This window comes from Carcharhinus amblyrhynchos, chromosome 9, assembly GCF_965287045.1.
Source record: "Carcharhinus amblyrhynchos chromosome 9, sCarAmb.v2.hapA, whole genome shotgun sequence".
Lineage (NCBI taxonomy): Eukaryota > Metazoa > Chordata > Chondrichthyes > Carcharhiniformes > Carcharhinidae > Carcharhinus > Carcharhinus amblyrhynchos.
In genome coordinates, this window is record NC_137332.1 from 79873112 (window position 1) to 79888441 (window position 15330).

The window sequence follows — 15330 nt, forward strand, 5'->3', positions numbered from 1 at the left end:
GCAGACAAGAGAAGGGATAAGGCTTATAATAAATAATCTTATAATAAATATTAACTGCAGTTTTAAAAGATTTTTTCCCATGAAATATGGGATCATAGTTGTTTCCTTTTCTGGTTTGTTTTGGCTGAAAGTGCAACGAAAGAGGTCGTAGGCGCAGTATTCAACCAAGCAATGGCAAGTGCAAAAGTTGATTTAGAAAAGATTATCATTCAGATTTTTATTTTGAGTATGTCTTTGCACTGCTGCTATTTTAGCAATAACGTATTGGAAATAATCATGATCCAACTGTTGTGGTTGGACAAAATATTTCTGCAGTCTAGACTAGAATGGTCGCTTGTTGAAATGCCAATAGTTTTTTCTGCTGGCTGGCCACAGCTAACATGATACTGTATGATTTGGCAGATGTGACTAGCATCTTCTTGAATGTTCCACTTGCAATATGCTAACCAATAGAATAGCAATGATTATGCAGCTTTTAAGTAATTGGCAATATGTGTTTTGAGGTTTGGAGCGAAAAGACATTGGATGTATATGGAGCAAAGAAATTTTAAGCCGAGGAATATGTTTGGCACTTCTTGCACTTGGCACTGAAGTACCCACACATGGACTTGATTTCTTCAATTGCTAGAAGATGTGCAAGATTTCACAAAATTGCCTCTATGAATGCCAGGACACAATTTTAATTCCTGATGACTGTTTGATTTCTCTTTGAATAAAATTTGTATTTGTGTATGAAAGCATGCTGCAAAATATTTTCTATGTGTTAATTAAGGTGAATTTGCTAGCTTGTGGAGAAGTGTTGAGCTTGTACTTGTAGCATTGTAGTTGCACATGGAGTAGCATGAGTTCTGATGTTTCGTCATTCACTTGCTAGAATTCTGCTTTCATGTTTAATTTGTAAAATCTGCCTGTAGTTTTGATAACCACCAATATTTATTTGTACAAAAATTAGAAACACAATTCTTCTTCTGTTACAGTGAATGTAACTTCAAATGTAATGAAACAAAAGCCGATTCAACCGAAGCCCATCCTTATTCCTGCTATACCTGTGACACAGCCGAGTCCAACACTAACTGGGAAAACCATTATAATCCAACCAGTTCAAAATGTGGTGTCTGTCTTAAAACAACAACCAATTAAAATATGTCCAGCTCCTGCTGGTGAGTACCTTTTTAGGATTTAAAATATAACATCTCTGTGGCTGTGCATGTATCTTCATTGTATCCTTTGGTATACATGACAGCAATATCGCATCTTCCTGACGCACCAGCCTTTTCTATACAAGTTGGTCACATTAATGCCTTCAAAGCTATTTTTGCGGTTTCTTTGCACAACTCTGTCCAGTCTACAGAGGCAGTGCGATGGTTGAAATACAACAACTTAAAAACACAGTGTAAAATCAAGCCATGTCCCTTTGGGGAAAACCATTTAAGGGGCTACCAACATTACTAGAGAAATGTCTCGAAATAGATTGAACTATATGCCTTTGCCATTTTCTAAAGTGTTCCTGAAACAAATCAAACTGAAGATGCATTGGCAATGAATGTGTTTCCTATCTGTTGCACAAGTTGGAGAACATCTTCAAGTGTGGCTCTACTATCCAGATCGGTTGGCGAGTGGTTCTTGTATGGCAGTATAAAAGTACGTGTAATGCTAAGGTTGTGAGTTCAAGTCTCACTGAGGTGCAGTTTTGGGGCAGCACAGTGGCTTAGTGGTTATCATTGTGCCTCACAGTGCCAGGGATGCAGATTCAATTCCGGCCTTGGGTCACTGCCTATGTGGAGTTTGCACTTTCTCCCTGTGTCTGCGTGGATTTCCTCCAGGTGTTCCAGTTTCCTCCCACAGTCTGAAGATGAGTGGGATCGGTTGATTGGCTGTGCTAAATTGACCTAATGGCAGGGGTATTAGCAGGGTAAATGTATCAGGTTATGAAAATAAGACCTGGGTTGGATTGTGGTCAGTACAGACTTAATGGGCCGAATGGCGGCCACTTGTACTGTAGGGATTCTGTGATGTGAAGTTTTTCCCTGTTTTGATTTGTGCTTGTCTTGGCCTGCAATTATGATACCTAGAGGGCATGGGCTGCAACATGGTTATCAATTCAGGTGATCTTGTTAATCAGAAACGGGCAGTTATTTACAATAAATGCATAAGGGACTATAAAGCAATTACTGCTTCCCATTGGTGAAGGAAGGCAAATACAGTTGGCTGAAAACAGTTAACAAATGGGGAAATTAACAAAACAACTCATCAAATAGCCCGTTAGAGCACATGGTCACAAAAGACAACGAATATTAAAGAAAACTTATTAAATCAAATGGAATTTTGAGGCCAATTTATATGTGCTTCAAGTACTGAAGTAAACCTCACCTGTCTATCTTAACAATACAAATAACATACTATGAGCAGAGGGTCAAGGTATGTGCAACATTTGATATTTTGTTCTCCGCGGGTTGTAACAGTTGTTGCTATCAGTTGCAAAGTTGATGCTACTCTTGACAGGAAAGCTCTTTATTTCCCAGATAAATTGAGTGATAACTAAAATTTTTTAGAATTACAAAGCTACCTGTCAGCAATATTCGGTGAAGCAAAACTTTTATTTCAAGGTCCCACTTCATAACTAATAGGTCATGTCAGATTGGCACAGCAATCATTTCATGATGCCTGCCAACTCTATTTCCAAGAATGGTTTCCAAAACTCTTGAACAGATTATCTATAAGGGGCCCCTTGAGTATCTCCAGGTTGCCGCCAGATATTTGCTTAGCTCCACTTTGGCTATAGTTTGGTTTAAGGACTCTCCTACAGATGTTTGTGCAAAACGTTCGAGTCATTGTAGCTGTTTGAGATGACTGACCACTTCTGCGTGCATTCGTCGGACCTTTAACCGACTAGGGTGACAGCTCTATTTGCTCAGATGGTTGCATTTATTCATATTGAATGCTCAGATTTCACTCTGCAGTTCAGAGACATCTAGGTATTGTTAATGTTCAAAAAATCCGAGCATTCTGTATGCTATCAGACTGTGACTTTCAAACACATTCCTTAAGTATGGAAAACTGAAGATCAGCCAGTCGGTATGGTTACCAGCCGAACTGGAAAAAGCCTGTGTTGCACTGTGGGAGAGTCAGCAAACGTGTGACAGATATATCTTCTAATGTTCTTGTCCATTAGAAAAGGAATTGGAATTGACCAAAGAAAGTTTATATCGGGCCAGCGGTCAGAGGAGGCTTCTCTCTCATCAGCCCTGGTGGGGTTTGATCCTGTTTTGCTACCAACCACATTTTTCCCCCTTCCATTTTAATGGAATAAATACACCTATTTCGCTATGATTTTAAGCAAAACTGAATATTAAGTTTTCTGCCTCACCCTTTGTTATAGTTCAGATTCTTCCATCTCCAACTGCATTCAATTTTACATCAAAATCCAATTTTCAGAGGCATTGTTAATGATATGTTAATTTATATTAAGATTGAGAGATGAGAGGCATTGTTAAATTCAGTATTTGAAGCACAGATAAGTCTGCCTCAGTTGCATTTTAATTTGATTTAATAAGTTTTCTTTATTTTGTCTTTTGTGATGGTGCCGCTGAATGGGCTATCACTTTGGTTTGACTAGTTGCTTTGTTAATTTCCCCATTTGTTAACTGATTTCAGTCAAGTTCCTAAAAAGGGAATAGCTGGGACACTGGATGGGTGAGGAGAGAACTGAGAGACTGAAAGTCAGTCAAGTTTCTCAGTAAAGAATAGCAACTTGCATACTAACAGTCACAATATTTAGTTTCCTGGAACAGTGTGTGTTGGAGCCGACGAGGGAGCGAGCTATCTTGGATCTGGTGCTATGTAATGAGGCGGGTAGAATTAGGGACCTTGAGGTGAAGGATCCTCTTGGAGAGAGTGATCATTGTATGGTGGAGTTTCTGTTGCAGATGGAGGAGGAGAAAGTGGGTTCCCGGACACGTGTCCTTTGTTTGAATAGAGGGGAGTATGGTAGGATGAGAGAAGAATTGGCGAATGTGGACTGGGGGAGCGCATTGGAAGGTAGGTCTGCTGAGGAGCAGTGGAGGATCTTTAAGGAGATCTTTCTTGGTGCTCAGCAGAAATTTATTCCGATGGTTAAAAAGGACAGTAGGAAGAGAGGTAATAAGCCGTGGATAACGAAGGAGGTGAAGGAAAGTGTTAAATTAAAAGCGGAGGAATTTAGAGTAGCTAAGAGCAGTGGGCGAGAAGAGGATTGGGAAAGGTTTAAATGTCAACAAAGATTGACAAAAAAGTTGATAAAGGAGGGTAGAAGAAGCTATGAAGCTGGGCTAGCACTTAATATAAAAAAGGATAGCAAGAGTTTTTATAAATATATAAAAAGGAAGAGGCTGGCTAGGGTGAACGTTGGTCCCTTAGCGGATGAGAAAGGGGACCTAGTGGTAGGGGATGGGGATATGGCGGAGGTCTTGAATAACTTTTTTGTTTCTGTCTTCACGGAGGAGGACGTGAATAATTTGCCGGGTGTTAGCGATGGAAAGGTGGTAGGACTGGAGGGTCTTAATGACATTACTGTTACTAGAGAGGTGGTGCGCGACAGACTGGAGGGGCTGATTGTGGACAAGACCCCAGGACCGGATGGAATGCATCCGAGGGTTCTGAAAGAAATGGCGGAGGTGATAGTGGATGCCTTGGTGGTTATTTTCCAGACGTCGCTGGATTCCGGGGAAGTGCCGGAGGATTGGAAAACGGCTAATGTTACGCCGTTGTTTAAGAAGGGTGCCAGGCAAAAGGCGGGGAATTACAGGCCGGTTAGTTTAACGTCTGTGGTAGGTAAAATGTTAGAATCCGTCATTAAGGAGGAAATTGCGAGGCATCTTGAAGGGAATTGCTTGATAGGGCAGACGCAACACGGTTTCATTAAAGGGAAGTCGTGTCTGACAAATTTACTGGAGTTCTATGAGGATGTGTCTAGGGCGGTGGATAGAGGAGAGCCGGTGGATGTGGTCTTTCTGGATTTTCAGAAGGCGTTTGATAAGGTACCTCACAAGAGGTTACTGCAGAAGGTCAGAGGACATGGAGTTGGGGGTAGGGTGTTAGCGTGGATAGAGGATTGGTTGTCAAATAGGAGGCAGAGAGTGGGGGTCAATGGGTGCTATTCGGATTGGCGGTTGGTGACTAGTGGGGTGCCCCAGGGGTCGGTGCTGGGGCCTCAGCTATTTACCATTTATATAGATGATCTGGAGGAGGGAACCGAGTGTAGGGTGTCGAAATTTGCTGATGACACCAAGATTGGGGGAAAGGCAAATTGTGTGGAGGGTGTGGAGAGTCTGCAGAAGGATCTAGATAGGCTGGGCGAATGGGCCAGGAAATGGCAAATGGAATTTAATGTTGGCAAGTGTGAGGTGGTCCACTTTGGTAGGAAGAATGGTAGGAAGGACTATTACTTACGTGGCGAAAAACTGCAGCAGGCGACGGTGCAGAGGGACCTCGGGGTCCTTGTGCATGAGTCGCAAAAACCCAGCCTGCAGGTGCAGCAGGTGGTCAGGAAGGCGAATGGGATGCTGGCCTTCATAGCGAGGGGGATTGAATATAAAAGTAGGGAGGTCTTGCTGCAGCTGTATAGGGCATTGGTGAGGCCGCAGCTGGAGTACTGTGTGCAGTTTTGGGCGCCGCACCTGCGCAAGGATATTTTGGCCTTGGAGGGAGTGCAGAGGAGGTTTACTAGGCTGATACCGGAGTTGAGGGGGTTGAGCTATGAGGAGAGGCTGAATAAACTAGGCTTGTACTCGTTAGAGTTTAGAAGAATGAGGGGAGATCTCATTGAGACGTATAAGATGATGAATGGGATGGATAGGATAGAGGTGGAAAGACTCTTCCCGCTCAAAAAAGACAGTAGGACTAGGGGGCACAGCCTCAAGATAAAGGGGGGGCGGTTCAGAACGGAGTTGAGGAGGAACTTCTTCACTCAAAGGGTGGTGAATCTCTGGAATTCTCTGCCCGTTGAAGTGGTGGAGGCTGCCTCGCTAAATATTTTTAAGAAGCGGGTTGATGGGTTTTTGATAAGAGAGGGGATTAAGGGTTATGGGGAGAGGGCGGGAAAGTGGAACTGAGCCACGACAGATCAGCCATGATCTTATTGAATGGCGGGGCAGGCTCGAAGGGCCAGATGGCCTACTCCTGCTCCTATTTCTTATGTTCTTATGTTCTTATGTAATATTTACATGGAAGTAAAGTATATACACTGTTCAGTGTGCATGCTCAGTTAAATTGTTTGAAAAGTAAATGTCAGATTCTGGAAGCGACTCCAAAGATTGTATTTGGTCTAATCAAATTACTAACTTAACAATTACATGAAAATAAACAATTCAAGCACAGAAGTGGTTCAACAGGGAAAATCAATACAGATTTTTACCATTCCTTGGATCAGAAGAGTTATTTTGCAATTGACAAATGATTTTCAAGAAGCTTGTAATTCTTTCTCAGGTTTATGGTACATGTTTGAATTATTTCCATTGAAAGACTAATAGACTACTTTGATTCCTGGAGAGCTGCTAACTCAGCCAGTTGTTTCATTGGATTTGACAGTGACAGACAACAACTTCTGTAACAATGGCAAATTTTGTCTGTGTTTATAGTTCATCAGCTATCGGATCGACGAGCTGAAAATTTTTGAACTGGTTAGAATCTAGCTGATGGCAGTCCTATGCCTAGAGTGCAGCCCTTGAAAGCTAACAGAACAAGCTCACCTCAACTGACATAAAAGACTAATGTGGTTGGCAAGACTGGAACAGCAAAACTAAGATGAGATCCAGTCGTTGTTTCCAAAATCGTATTCTGATAGTGATTCCCAAGAACACTTGATTACCTATAAAGACTCGCATTTCAACCATGATCTTGTAAAATGAGTTTGTGTCTATATATGCCCTGTTTGTGAACACAACTCCTACTCACCAGATGAAGGGCAGTGCTCTGAAAGCTTGTGCGGTCAAATAAACCATTTGGACTTTCACCTGGTGTTGTGAGACATGTTACTATGTAGGTAGAGCCAAGGTAAAATGTTCTTTGGAGGGTTGGTGCAAACTTGATGGGCCAAATAGCAGCCTCCTGCGCTGTATGGATTCTATGATCTGTGTGAAGAGGAGTCACGCAGACTTGGAATCATAAAATCCTTACAATGCAGGAGGAGGCCATTCGGCCAACAAGACCACAAATCCACTCAGGCCCTATCCCCATAACCCCTTGCACTCCAGCTAGTCCCCCTGACACTGTGGGGCAATTTAGAGTGGCTAATCCACCTAATGCGTATACCTTTTGGACTGTGGGAGGAAACTGGAGTACTGGGAGGAAACCCATGTAGACATGGGGAGAATGTGCAAACTCTGCACTGACAGTGACCCGAGGCTGGGAATTGAACCAGGGTCCCTCCCTGGCACTGTGAGGCAGCAGTGCTAACCACTGTGCCACTGTTGAAATGTTAACTCTATTTCTCTTTCCACAGATGCTGCCAGACCTGCTGAATTTTCCCAGCTTTTCATGGTTTTGTTTCAGTTTTCCATCATGCGCAGTATTTTGATTTTATTCCTCCAGTAGATGATTCAGTAACAGGTGGACATAAATGCAAGATGATTGGCAATACAATAAAGCTATGATTTCTGAAAAAACCTCTAAGAATTGGCTTGTTCGCCAACATAGAGTAGTATCTCAAAGGTGAACAAGATGATTTCAAAATATTAAACTGAACATGAACAGGATACTCAAAAGGTATTAAAGCAAAAGGGTAATATATTTGATTTGTAAATGTAATCAATCTGAATCTGTTTGAAGTACTTTTTTTTTGTAGAAGTCATTCCCTGCACCAGTCAGCAAACAACAGGGCAATAGTATAAAGCTGTTTTATGCAAATCTGGACCTCTATTTCAAATCAAAGGGCATGGGAGCGCTGGAACAATAATTGAACAGGCTAAGCTCTTCTGTCCAGAAAAGAGAAGGTGACCTGATCTTTAAAATTATGAAGGGGTTTGGTAAAATGGATGTGACTCTGTCCTTGTAACTGCCTACCATGATGAAGCTCTTGAGTAGAATGCTTGGTTTGGGATTTTTTTCAGGCAAGTGGCCGATGTGGTTCACCCAACTTAGCTGCTGAATGATACCATTACTTTTACAATGAGGATGTTGACTTCAGAAAGGACAAGTGATGTTGGAGTGCCTGTTCTGCCATTGAATTTGCCTGATTTTAGGGAAGCGTCACTGGTGCCATATCTCCAGGTATTTAAGGTCAATGCCAAACCTTGTTCATGTCTTGATGCATGCAGGAGAGGAAGCAGCCCTCTGGCCAGGACTTGTTGGCAGGTTTGAAGATTTGATCATCAACAGTTTTCCCTCAGCTGGCTGAAGGCTGTACTGGCACAGTGGCATGATGTTGAGTTTCATTGTCTGTATTTGCTCTAACTCAAAGGAAACAGTCACAGTATGAGCAGTGATCCATGTAGTACTGCTGCCTCTCAGCGTCAGGGACCTGAGTTCAATTCCACCCTCGGGAGACTGTCTGCCAGCGTGGAGTTTGCACAGCCTCCTTGTGTCTGTGTGCATTTCCTCTGGGTGCTCCGGTTTCTTCCCTGTCTAAAGATGTGCAGGTTAGGTGGATTGGCCATGTTAAATTGCCCCTTTGTGACAGGAGCACGAGCAGTGAGGTTATGGGGATAGGGCTTGGGAGGGATTATTGTAGGTGCAGGCTTGATGGGCGAAAAGTGCAGAAAGAGGCCATTCAGGATTCTGTGGATCATGATTGTCAGGGGACAGTATTGCGTAGTGGGAGCAGGCTGGTGCAAGGACTTGGTCTTCTGTTTCGCTGAAGCCTAATTCATTCTTCTGCCTGTGTGAATGCATCAAGGATAGTTTGGAGCTTAGCCTCTGTGTGCATTCAGGTGGTGTTAATTCTGGATTGGATGTGGTATAGGTTGAATAGTTTCCTGCTCATCCTGTAGAGATGTTCCAGTACAGCAGGAGCTTCATGAGGACCGTTTCAGCAAAGAAGACAGAAAAGTACGTTGACAGAACCTTGCTTGACTTCACTTTGCACTCATATTGGGGCTGGCAGATAGGATGTTAAGGCTCATGATTTGCACACCATCATGCAGCTGGAAGTTGGTGACAAACTTTTGCAGGTTGCCAGATTTGAGGGGAGGGATTGCTGCTGCTTTTTGCATCTTTCTTGGGCTTGTGACATGCAGATCATGTCTCCCTAATCTCTTGATGGACAGAATCAATGTTGTGACTCTGGAAGAAACTCTTCAGCCATGGGGAGAAGGCAATTAAGAAGGACTCTTGCAAAACCTATGGTGAACAATACAGATGCCCCCTATAGTTGCCACAGTCAGTCTTGTCTTTTTTTTTAAAAGACATTCACAATTATGGCATCTTGATTGCTTGGCAACTCTCATCCTTCATGGTGAGATCATGTATTTGTGCCAAGAATACTTGGCTGCTGCATTTTAGTATATCAGTAGGAACTCTGACTGCGCTGGTGGCCATATTGACTCTGAATTGTCGGAAGGCCTTTTCACTCCCAAATCGGATTCAGGTTGTGTTGAGGTGGAGGTCAGGAGCATGCTGTCAGTTGCGGATGATTGGGTTGTAAATGGCCTTGACTGCCATGGAGAATAATTAAATGGTATTCATAGAATGAAGGAATGATAAAAATGGCAAAACTTGAGAGAAACTGTCAATAAAGCACACGTCAGAAGTGTGATGGAATACTCTTCACTAGCCTGGCGGGTTCAACTCCACAAGACTCAAGCAACTTAATATTATCTAAGGTGAAGCCTGCTTGATTGGCACTCCATTCACCACCTTTAAACTTTCACTTTCACACTTTAGTGATAGCAACTTGTACCACCGATGAGATGGACTGCAGAAAGTTGGACTCCTTTGACGGGACCTACGACCTTTGTCATCTAGAAGGAAATGGATGGCAGACACATAGGAGCACCACCACCTGCAAAAGTCCATCGAAGTCTCTCACTATCCTGATTTTGAACTATGTCACTGTTCCTTCAAAATCCTGGAATTCCCTTCCTAAAGGCATTGTGGGTGTATCAACATGGCAAGGACTGCAGTGAACCCAGAAAATAGCTGACAACAACTGTGCTAAGAGCATTTAGTGCGAACACTAAATGCTGGCATCGCTTACTTCTGTCAATTCTGTTGGGTTTATTAAAATATAGAATTACTCTCAATCTAAGTCACCTGTGTTTTGTATCTTTAGTTTGAACAGAAGACTTGAGCGTACGATAAGACAGGATTCTTCGATGGTGAATGAAGAGAAGTTTATTTTTAAGAATAATACTTAGCAATGCAAAATTAAAATATAGAATTACTTAATCGGAGCATTAGCAGGGGGAGTAAATGGGGGGGGGGGGGGAGCTTTCACGTGGCTGGGCCCTCTTAATTAAATGAACAGGACACATATCTGATGCATTAATCAGGTCACTGCCTCCTGTTCTGAATCAGACACAATTTTAATTGTAAATAACTCCAATATAGAACAGACATTCGTGACTAATGGTTGATCAGGTGAAAGACGCAAATTCCTCTTGTATCCAGCCCTTGACGACAATTTTACATCAGGAGTTTCGAATACATGGCGAGCTATAAGCCTTCTAGTGCTTTGTGTTTTTAACTGTTCCATAGCCATCACTTCAGCTTGAAGGAGCTGGTTGTGATTCAATGATTAGTCAGTTTTATTATTGAACTGATCAGATTGGATTTTAGCCATTTGCGCAGATTGGTTTCTTGTGCGATACAGTGGAACCGTTAAATGGATCCCTCTGATCTGCTTGTGTACAGGCCTTTTATTCATTGTATAAATCCATCAGCTTCACCTAAGATAATTAAGGCCACAGTGGACTTGCTGCCAACCATCTCATCAATCATTCACCCTTCTTAAAGAAACTGCAGTCTGAGAATTAAAATAGACTTCAATTGGATCACCCAGTTTTTTTAAACTCAGTACTAATGAATTATTTAACATTCAATTATAATCAATAGAGGCCCACTATTTATTTAATTATCTGTTTGTGATTGGTGACTAATGAAAAAAGAACAACTGAAGAACAGTACAGCACAGGACGAGACCCTTTGGCCCACCAAGCCTGCGCCGATCACTTTGTTCCATCTTGGCCAACTGCCTGAATCCCTCTATTCCCCGTCTGTTTGTGTGTCTATCCAGATAAGTCTGAATGTCACTAACGTGTCTGCCTCAACCACCTCACTCAGCAGTGCAGTCCAGGCCCCCACCACCACCACCTGTGTTTAAAAAAAAACTTCCTCTGCACATCTGTACTGAACCTTTCCTTCCTTACATTGAACTTGTGCCTCCTTATAATTATCATTACTTCCTTTTTCGGGGGGGGGGGGGGGGAAGGAGGAGGGAAGCTTCCAACTGTTCACCTTACCTGTGCCCCTCGTGATTTTATAAACTTCTATCAGGTCACCCCTCTGCTTCTGTCTTTCCAGGGAGAACAATCCTAGTTTAGTCAATCTTTCCTCATAGCTAATGCCCTCCATATCGGACAACATCCTGGTAAACCTTTTCTGTCTTCCCTCCAAAGCCTCTACATCCTTCTGGTAGTGTGGTGACCAGAATTGGACACAGCATTCCAAATGTGACCTCATCAATGTTGTATACAACTGTAACATAAATTGCTAATTTTTATAGTTGATGCCCCAGCCAACGAAGGCAAGCATGCCATATGCTTTCTTCACCACCTTTTCCACCATTGCTGCCACTTAATGATCTGTGGACCTATTCTCCCAGATCTCTCTCTGTGCCTATGCTGCTGATGGTTTTGCCACTTATTTCATAGCTCTCACCTGAGTTGGATCTAGTGAAATACATCACCTCTTTGGTTAATTGGATGAATTACAGATTAGAAAATTACTTGTTCTGTTAAATGTTAGTCTCAAAATATTTCCCTTGACCTGGTGAGCTCACTGCAGTGAATCTAAAATGAAACTGGTCTAAAAATGGTCAAGTTCTATTAAAATCCATCTTCAAGGCTGTCATGCCCTAACTATGTTAGGGGTTGTGGGTTTTACACCAAAAGAAAATATGTGGTATGCACACATAGATTCAAACTAACAATAGCAGATTTATTCCAGAAACTTTACTGTGCAGAGTACAAACTGAAAATAAAACAGCAACCTCTGCAATACTCTTATGACATCATCAAATCACGTGTTCAGCTCTTAACGCAAATTGCAGCCACTTAAGTATATAACGTTCCTCCCCCATCTATGATCATGGTAAAAAATTACTACAATGCTATAATATCAATAATAGTCTTGACTCAATACTGTACATCATTAATAATTGTACACAGTCAATAAAATCAATCAGGAGGATGTGTACTCTTCTTTGGTTATATGTGACTTTTTTGAATTTGGCTGACTTTGACCGTAGAAGTGTGATTTAGAAATTCAGCAGATGCTTCTTGGAACAAATTCTGTATCATTCTTACTCGATATAGCAGCAAAGACACGATCATCAGGCAACTCAGATTTAGATAAACCTTCAATAATCGTATCCACAGCACTAGGAACTTAAGAAATTGGTACTTCTGGAGATGATTCCGATAAATCATTTCTAAATGGGAACAATTGGTCAGCATGGTGTCGCCAAACTAGTTCATCTTCGGTTTAAGCAGTGCAAGAAATTGGACTCGTCTTTGCTAAAATTATGTCTGGTACCCTTTTCTTGCGGCATAATTATACTGTAACATTCAATCATCTTGTTGAAATGAGTATTGTTTTCTCCTCATCTCGCCTAGCAACTTGACAATTCTGTTGATGCTCTACTATCTCCTGAAGTTTCTGGAAGCAATAAATCAATTGTGTTTCTCACTTTCTGTTTAAGAATAGTAATGCTGGTGAACTTTGGGTAGTTGTATGAGTAGTGTTTCCATAAGATCCCAGAAAGCTATTCACACAACCTTAATAACAAATCTTGCTCTTTTGAACTATTTAAAGTGTGTTTCAAGGATTGTACAAATCTTTCAGCTAATCCATTGCAAGTTCAGTTGGCAGTTGGCAGGTTCAGCTGCTGATCATGGCAAGATCTGCAAGACGTAACAGGGCACAAGATGAAGGCATGTAAAATCACCGACATCCCTACTTCATGAGCTCAATGCATTCTACGCCCGTTTTGAGCAAGAGGTCAGTGAGAGCATGTCCCCCATCCTGGAGGCCCTGGATGAACCTGTATCTGGGGTCACCACTGCAGATGTCAAAGCAGCTTTCTTGAGGATCAACCCACGGAAAGCAACTGGCCCAGATGAGATACCCAGACGTGTACTCAGATCCTGCACGGATCAGCTGGTGGAGATATTGACAGACATCTTCAACGTCCTTTTACAACAATCTGAGCTCCCTATCTGCTTCAAGAAGACAGCCATCATCCTGCTACCTAAGAAAAACTAAGTAACGTGCCTTAATGACTAATGGCCAGTGGCTCTGACATCCATTGTTATGAAGCGTTTCGAAAGGTTTGTTAAGCCACAGATCAATTCCGGCCTCTTGGACAACCTGGATCCACTTCAGTTTGCCCACCACCGCAACAGGTCCACAGCAGATGCCTTTTCCCTGGCCCTGCACTCAACCCTGGAACATCGAGATAACCACGACACCAATGTCAGACTCGTATTTATTGACTACAGCTCAGTCTTTAATGCCATTATTCCTAAGCAATTCATCTCCAAACTCCGTGGCCTGGACCTCAGCACCTCCCTCTGCGACTGGATCCTGAACTTCCTAACTTAGAGACCACAATCAGTAAGGATAGGCAACAGCACCTCTTCCATGATAATCCCCAACAGCGGTGCCCCACAAAGCTGTGTTCTCAGCCCCTTACTATACTCCTTTGTACACCTATGTGGCCAAACTCCCCTCCAATTTGATTTTCAAGCTTGCTGATGACACCACCATAGTTGGTCAGATCTGAAACAATGAAGAGACAGGAATGAGATACAGAATCTGGTGAACTGGCGCAGCAACAATAATCTCTCCCTCGATATCAACAAAATGAAGGAGATTATCACCGACTTCAGGTAGTGTAGTGGAGAACGTGCCCCTGACTGCATCATTGGGGACAAAGTAGGGAAGGTTGAGAGCTTCAAGTTTGTAGGTGTCCAGATCACCAGTAACCTGTCCTGGTCTTCCATGTTGACACTATAGTTAAGAAAGCCTCCCTCAGAAGACGAAGGAAATTTGGCATGTCATCTAAGACTCTCGCCAACTTTTACAGATGCATCATAGAAAGCATTCTTTCTGATTTGTATCACCAGCTTGGTATGGCTCCTGCTGTACCCAAGACTGCAAGGAACTACAAAAGGTTATGAATGTACCGCAATCCATCATACAAACCAGCCTCCCATCCATTGACTCTGTTTATATTTCCGTCTGCCTCGGCAAAGCAGCCAGCATTATTAGGGACCCCATGCACCTCGGACATTCTCTTGTCCACCTTCTTCTGTCAGGAAAAGCCTCAGGTCACATACCAACTGACTCGAACAGCTTCTTCTATGCTGTTATCAGAATTTTGAATGGACTTACCTTGCATTGTTATTTTTCTCTACACCCTTGCTCTGACTGTAACACTACAGTCTGCGCTCGCTCGTTACCTTCCATGTGAACGGTATGTTTTGTCTGTATAGTGGCAAGAGACAATACTTTTCACTATGTTAATACATGTGACAATAATAGATCAAATCAATTAGGAAGGCAAATGCAATGTCAGCATTCATATTGAGAGAGCTAGCATACAAGAGCAGAGATGTACTTGTGAAGCTGTATAAAGCTCTGGTCAGACTCCATTTGGAGTATTGTGAGCAGTTTTGGGCCCTGTATCTAAGCAAAGATGTGTTCTCCTCTGGACCCTGTCCAAGGCCGTTGACAAGAACGATCCCTGGACTGACGAGCTTGTTGTATGAGGAACAGTTGAAGATTCTGGATCTGTACTTGCTAGGGTTTAGAAGGATGAGGGGACACCTTATTGAAACTTACAGGATATTGCGAGGCCTGGATAGAGTAGACTTGGAGAGGATGTTTCCACTCGTGGGAAAATTAGAACCGGGGGTACAACCTCAGGCTAAAGGGGCGATCTTTTAAAACAGTGACCAGGAGGAATTTCTTCAGCCAGAGTGTGGTGGATTTGGGGAATTGTTTGCCACAGAAGGCTGTGGAGGCCATGTCATTAAGTGTCTTGAAGACAGAGATAGGTTGCTGATTAAGGGGATCAGGGGTTATGGGGAATGTGGTTGAGAAAAATATCACCCATGACTGAGTGACGGAACAGAC

General features: G+C 42.6%; 1 protein-coding gene across 2 annotated transcripts in view; it reads left to right on the top strand.

The window, feature by feature from the left end:
- Positions 1-15330, top strand: part of atf6 (activating transcription factor 6) — a 327399-nt gene that overhangs the window by 42055 nt on the left and 270014 nt on the right. For both annotated transcript variants that reach the window (XM_080195966.1, XM_080195967.1), the window contains exon 6: positions 978-1160. In XM_080195966.1, coding sequence (XP_080052092.1) covers positions 978-1160 — 183 coding nt within the window. The remainder of the gene's footprint in view (positions 1-977; positions 1161-15330) is intronic.